Consider the following 5,129-nt stretch of genomic DNA (forward strand, 5'->3'; position numbering starts at 1 on the left):
TATAAACTTAATCTAAATTTTTTTTCAAAATTATAATTATTTTATAATATTTTTATATTGAGTTCCTTATCTGGCTTGACTCGACTCCTCTTATCTACCTGACCTGACCCAACCCGTACATCTATTTAACCCGATTTGACCCGACTTATATCTCTATTTGACCCGACTTAACCCAACCCAAGATGGGTATGGGATAGATAAGGGCATGGGGTTTTCAATTGTGGGACGAGTATGGGTATTGACAGATTTGACCCATATATGACCCATTGCCATCTCTACAAGCAACTTGAGTCCATCTTAAAAAGATTAGCATATCTTTATCTTGGTGCTAAAAAGCTTTGATTGTTGAGGAGGTGCGAACTTTCAAGACCTATGCTTTGATTTATATCAAAGCCTATGTCAAAAATTTATCATGGAAAAGTGGCGAAATAGAGATGGAAAAGTTTTTCCAAAAAAAAGTGGAGAATGAAAGAAGATTAAAATAATAAACATAGGATTCTAGTATTCAGATTGAATTTCATCTATCAACTTTTCCCATCATAGTGCCTTTTTTTTATTTTTGGAGCACTATCTCAACAAAAATGGCTATCCAGCCTATTACTTTTCTTAGAAATAAATAGGGTGGCATATTGGCTCCTTTTCCTCTGTCTTCATTTCTTATTTTAATTCACAAACCAATTAGACAACTCTAGATTAATAAATATTTAAATTTAAAATTTTTGATTGATAGAGTTATTTTTTTTTTTTATAATTTCACTTTCATCTCCATACATAACTTTTGAAGTCCCTCTTTTAAAACAATCCAATTCAAACATACCATTTTCATTTAAATAACAATAATTCTATAAAATTTATATAATGAATTTATTTTTTAATTTTCTAACTTAAATGTGCATTATACCTGCTTTGTTGTTGTTAGCTGGTATGAAATAATAAAAATAGGTTGAGTGTCCTCCTATTCTGTCGATTAACTTGCCAACATAGTATTATTTAGATGCAGAGATTCGAAGCCTGTAGATAGGCTTGTTCTAGCATTATTTAAACATTGGCTTAAACATTTCATCAGCTTTGTCTATAATGGAATGAAAGCAAAGTGGGATGAATGTTAGTTCAACTTCTTCTTAGACAATCTTTTCATTCTTTCTATTGCTTTTATTTTGGGTTTGAGTAGAGTAGATTATAGCTTCCAGTCTGAAGAATGCATAGATTGCTATAGAAGAAGAAGATTCATGTGAATTCACATCCAATGTTTCAATCACCCAAACCCTTCTGCTACGTTAATTTAATGACATATACATCTACTAGTAAAGCAGAATTCTTCCATCTTGTTTTAAGCATGTGGTAAGAAACATTGATGCATAAAAAGAAAATAATAAGATGATTAGAAAGTGAAGAAAGAACATGCCTGACCATGGAAGAAATATAGATTTAGTAAAAAGAAAATGCATAAAATGCAAGCAAACATAGGTCGCACTAGACAATGTATCATCTGAATACATATAGGGGATATTTGGTTGGGGGATAGTTGGGGTCCGAAATCGGAGTGGGAATGGATAACTTCTATTGGTTGGAAGGGGTCCCATCTCCGATTCCGAGATGGAATAGAAATGGCCCAATTTATCTAAACTTCAATCCTGACTCTTTCTTAAGGATTCAAATTTTCATTTCGATTTCGATTTCAATTACGAATCAAATCCTTTGGGGGATTTGGTTATTTGGATTTCGATTCCCATCTATTTCGATTTTCTTTCCGATTTCGATTTCGATTGTGAACTAAACATTCCCTCCCCCTACATCATAACTAAAATGATATCCACTATACTTTCCCACTGAGATATTCTTGACTCCCTTTGGTAAAGTGCATGCCACCCATGAGCACAAACCAATCCCTCTCGCTTGCTCTAATAGAGAGAGCTTCGCCAATGCATCACAACCACCTGCTTCCTTCAATTGAAGGATGAAAGCTCGGCTAGCAACGGCTTAAAGAAAGAAAAGGATAGAAAAATGGATGATCACCACAGAGTTCCGTCCTCATAGATGGACCATGCATGCTTTCATAATTATTATCAATTTTCAACTTTATAGAGACATGTTAAAAGCCAGCAGAACTCTAGCTCCGTCATTACGTTCACTTTCTTCTTTCACATCTTATAAACCATTAGATTATAACCAACCTTCAACTCCCTAAAGCTTCCATTTAAATCCTATATAGATCCATAAATATACCTGTCCTTCAGCATCAAGCAAAAAGTTCTTTAAAGAAGATGGAAAAAGAAATTAACAAAAGTAAAAAGAAACTAAATAACCATGTTTCTCAAGTATATCCAGCAGACTCCCTGGGTCTACCTCTTTGGTATCTTCTTGCATTCAAGAAGAAAGGAACCTAAAGAGAGAAGAAACAGAGGAAGAAACACCACCAAGCAATCAAGCTCTTCCTTCGGTCACATAATTGAGCAGCTATTGGGGTTCTCATCACTGAAGAAGTTGGTGTATGATTCCCCATGAGGCGGCGCCATCGGTGTGTATAGGGGCATCCCATAACCATATGCCGGCGGTGGTGGGTAGGTGGCGCCGCCGCCGTGGCCATTCATCATCATCCTCTGCTGCTGCATCATGGCTGCCATGTACTGCTGCTGGTAGGGGTTGGCAGCAGCAGCAATCATCTCTGGTGCCACCATGCCTCCCTGCAAGTACCCGGGGGGCACCGCACCGGCCGGGAGGCCCTGAACTGCAGCACCGGCCGGAATATTCCCCAAATTGCTCACTGGGGCAGGCTGCATGTTGCCCATCCGACCCAGATGCATGCCTTGGATTAATCCCTGGCCCATCATGTTGGTGCTGCCCATTGGCTGGGTCCCTCCCAACACATCATTCTTCCCACCTCCCTTCTTCCCTCCGTTGGCTGGGTTATCGCCATTAGCATTATTCCCACTATTGCCGTTGCCATTGGGAGCCCCCTTGTTATTGTTCCCCCCTCCATTTTTACCATCTTGGGGCCCACCACCATTTTTACCACCACCAACCTGGTTTTGGTTTTGGTTTCCCCCACCACCACCCTTCTTACCACCCCCATGCCCATTATTACCACCCATAGCCTTGTTTTGCACTGGAATTTCTACTGCACCACCACCATCACCACCTTTACCACCACCATCACCACCTTTACCACCACCACCCTTCTTATCATGAGCCATCCCATTCCCATAGGGCTGAACAATCACTGGTTTCATAATCTTGGGATCATAATCGAAGTCGTCGTCGAAGCTATCCATGTCATCGAAGTCCTCATCATCATCTAAGTCATCCGACTCCTCGTCCTCATCGCCCTCGGTCTCCTCATCGACATCATACTCGGGAGGATGGTCGAACTCGACGGACTTCTGATCCTTTTGGAAGGGGAGTTTCAGGCCCTTCAGCTGGGGGAGCTTCATTTCTTGGAGACCTTTCATCTGCTGCTGTGGAGTTGGTTGCTGGCCCTTCGGGTCTTTCCCACTACCACCTCCTCCTCCTCCACCACCCTTTTGGGGCTTGCCATTGCCTTTCTGCTGCCCTTTCCCATCCTCAAGCTGGAGCTTTTGAAGCTGGTCGCTGAGGTGGTAGTTCTTTCCACTCTTTGAGCCCCAGAGCTCTGCATGCTTGCCAGCCTTGTTTAGCTTTTTTAGAAGGATGGCAGGATCAACATTGCCTGAGACAGTCACCTTCCCCTGCTCTGCATCTATGTAGGTCAAGTAGACCCCTGAAAACCAAGAGAAAAAAGAAAACAAAAAGAATTAGAGACACAGAGAGAGAGGAGGGGGAGGAAATTTTTAGGCAAGATGTTGGAAAAGAAGCCCTTACCATACTAGCATATAGAAGAAATAAACTAATGAAGCAGTCTAAATGGAAGGAAGGGTAAAGAATAATTAAAGAAAAACAAAAAAATGAGTGGGAATACCCTCAATCTTATGAAGCAGTTTCTTCACCTTCTTCTTGCATCCATCACAGTGTATGTTCACTTTGAGAACACATGTCTGCAAGAGAGGAAAGAAACAAAAGAAAACAACAAACAGGGGGAGAGAACTAAGCACTCATACCACGCACAAAAACCATGAAACGCAATTATGGTGGAAAGAAAAAAAACCTAACACCAAGAGAGAGAGAGAACAAGGAAACGGGCATTTGATGACATTGAGTTGAGAAGAAGCAAAATGAGTGAGAGACAGAGAGAGAGAGAGAGGGTGAGGAAGGAAGAAAAGAACGTACCCGTGCCTTGAGGAAGTTAGTGCTATCTTCTATACTCATTCTCTTCACCAAACAGAACAACCAAATCCGGGAATGCGTTCAGAATAAGAACAGGTCTTCAGAGATCTGAGACACACAGCAAGTGGATCAAAAGCAGCCAAGGCTTCACACAAACAGAAAACTACAAACCAATTCCCTTCTCCATGTCAGCCTTCCAAGCCAAAAGAAAAGCAAACACACTATTAGAAATGGCTAATGTCAAGGTATTGGTTCTCCTAGCCTCTTTTAAAGAGAGAGAGAGAGAGAGAGAGAGAGAGAATGAGAGGGAGGACAGCGAAGGGGCTATTTGGATACAGGGACAGAGCTAGCTCTGCTCTGGCCTTCTCTCTATTGGCCTTTATGTAGCCTCTCTTTTATCTTTTTTATTTATTTTTCTATATATATTTATTTTTCTTTTAATTTCCTTTTACTTGCCTTGGATTTTACTTTAATCATCTCCCAGGATGGTACTACTGTGATGTCAGGTAACCTGAGCGGAATCGGGTCATGTTACTCCCGGTGGCCATAAGATTGAAGCCTATGGTTGCGTGTCAGAGACACCGTTCCGAATTCGGTCACCGGATTGAAGCTGGTGTCATTAAATGCCACTGTGGCATCCAAATTCACGGAACTGCTCTCCTGTCGTCCCTTACCCCCTCTTCTTTCTGGTAGATTTTGACCGTCCGTTCTGATGGATCTCAGAGAAGGACAGGAGCTCTTAGCAATAGGATCAACATTCCTAATGCGGGCCATTTGCTTGTGTGTGTGGACCAAAAATATAACTAAGGTTCAGTCCTTGCCATTAACAAACGAATATACATTGAAAAGAACATGTTATAGGTGCATGGTTGCATAGGGGAATCCCACGC

The 5,129-nt window shown here is 41.1% G+C and overlaps 1 protein-coding gene across 1 annotated transcript; it reads right to left on the reverse strand.

The window, feature by feature from the left end:
- Positions 1 to 2,232: 2,232 nt before the first annotated feature.
- Positions 2,233 to 4,572, reverse strand: LOC105034052 (uncharacterized). Its single transcript, XM_010909076.4, has 3 exons — positions 4,243 to 4,572; positions 3,935 to 4,010; positions 2,233 to 3,736 (listed from the first exon to the last, which is right to left on the reverse strand). Exons 1-3 carry the CDS (start codon positions 4,279 to 4,281, stop codon positions 2,442 to 2,444), a joined length of 1,410 nt encoding a protein of 469 aa, XP_010907378.1. The 5' UTR covers positions 4,282 to 4,572; the 3' UTR covers positions 2,233 to 2,441.
- Positions 4,573 to 5,129: the final 557 nt, after the last annotated feature.

The sequence above is a fragment of the Elaeis guineensis genome, chromosome 5, assembly GCF_000442705.2.
Source record: "Elaeis guineensis isolate ETL-2024a chromosome 5, EG11, whole genome shotgun sequence".
Taxonomy (NCBI): domain Eukaryota; kingdom Viridiplantae; phylum Streptophyta; class Magnoliopsida; order Arecales; family Arecaceae; genus Elaeis; species Elaeis guineensis.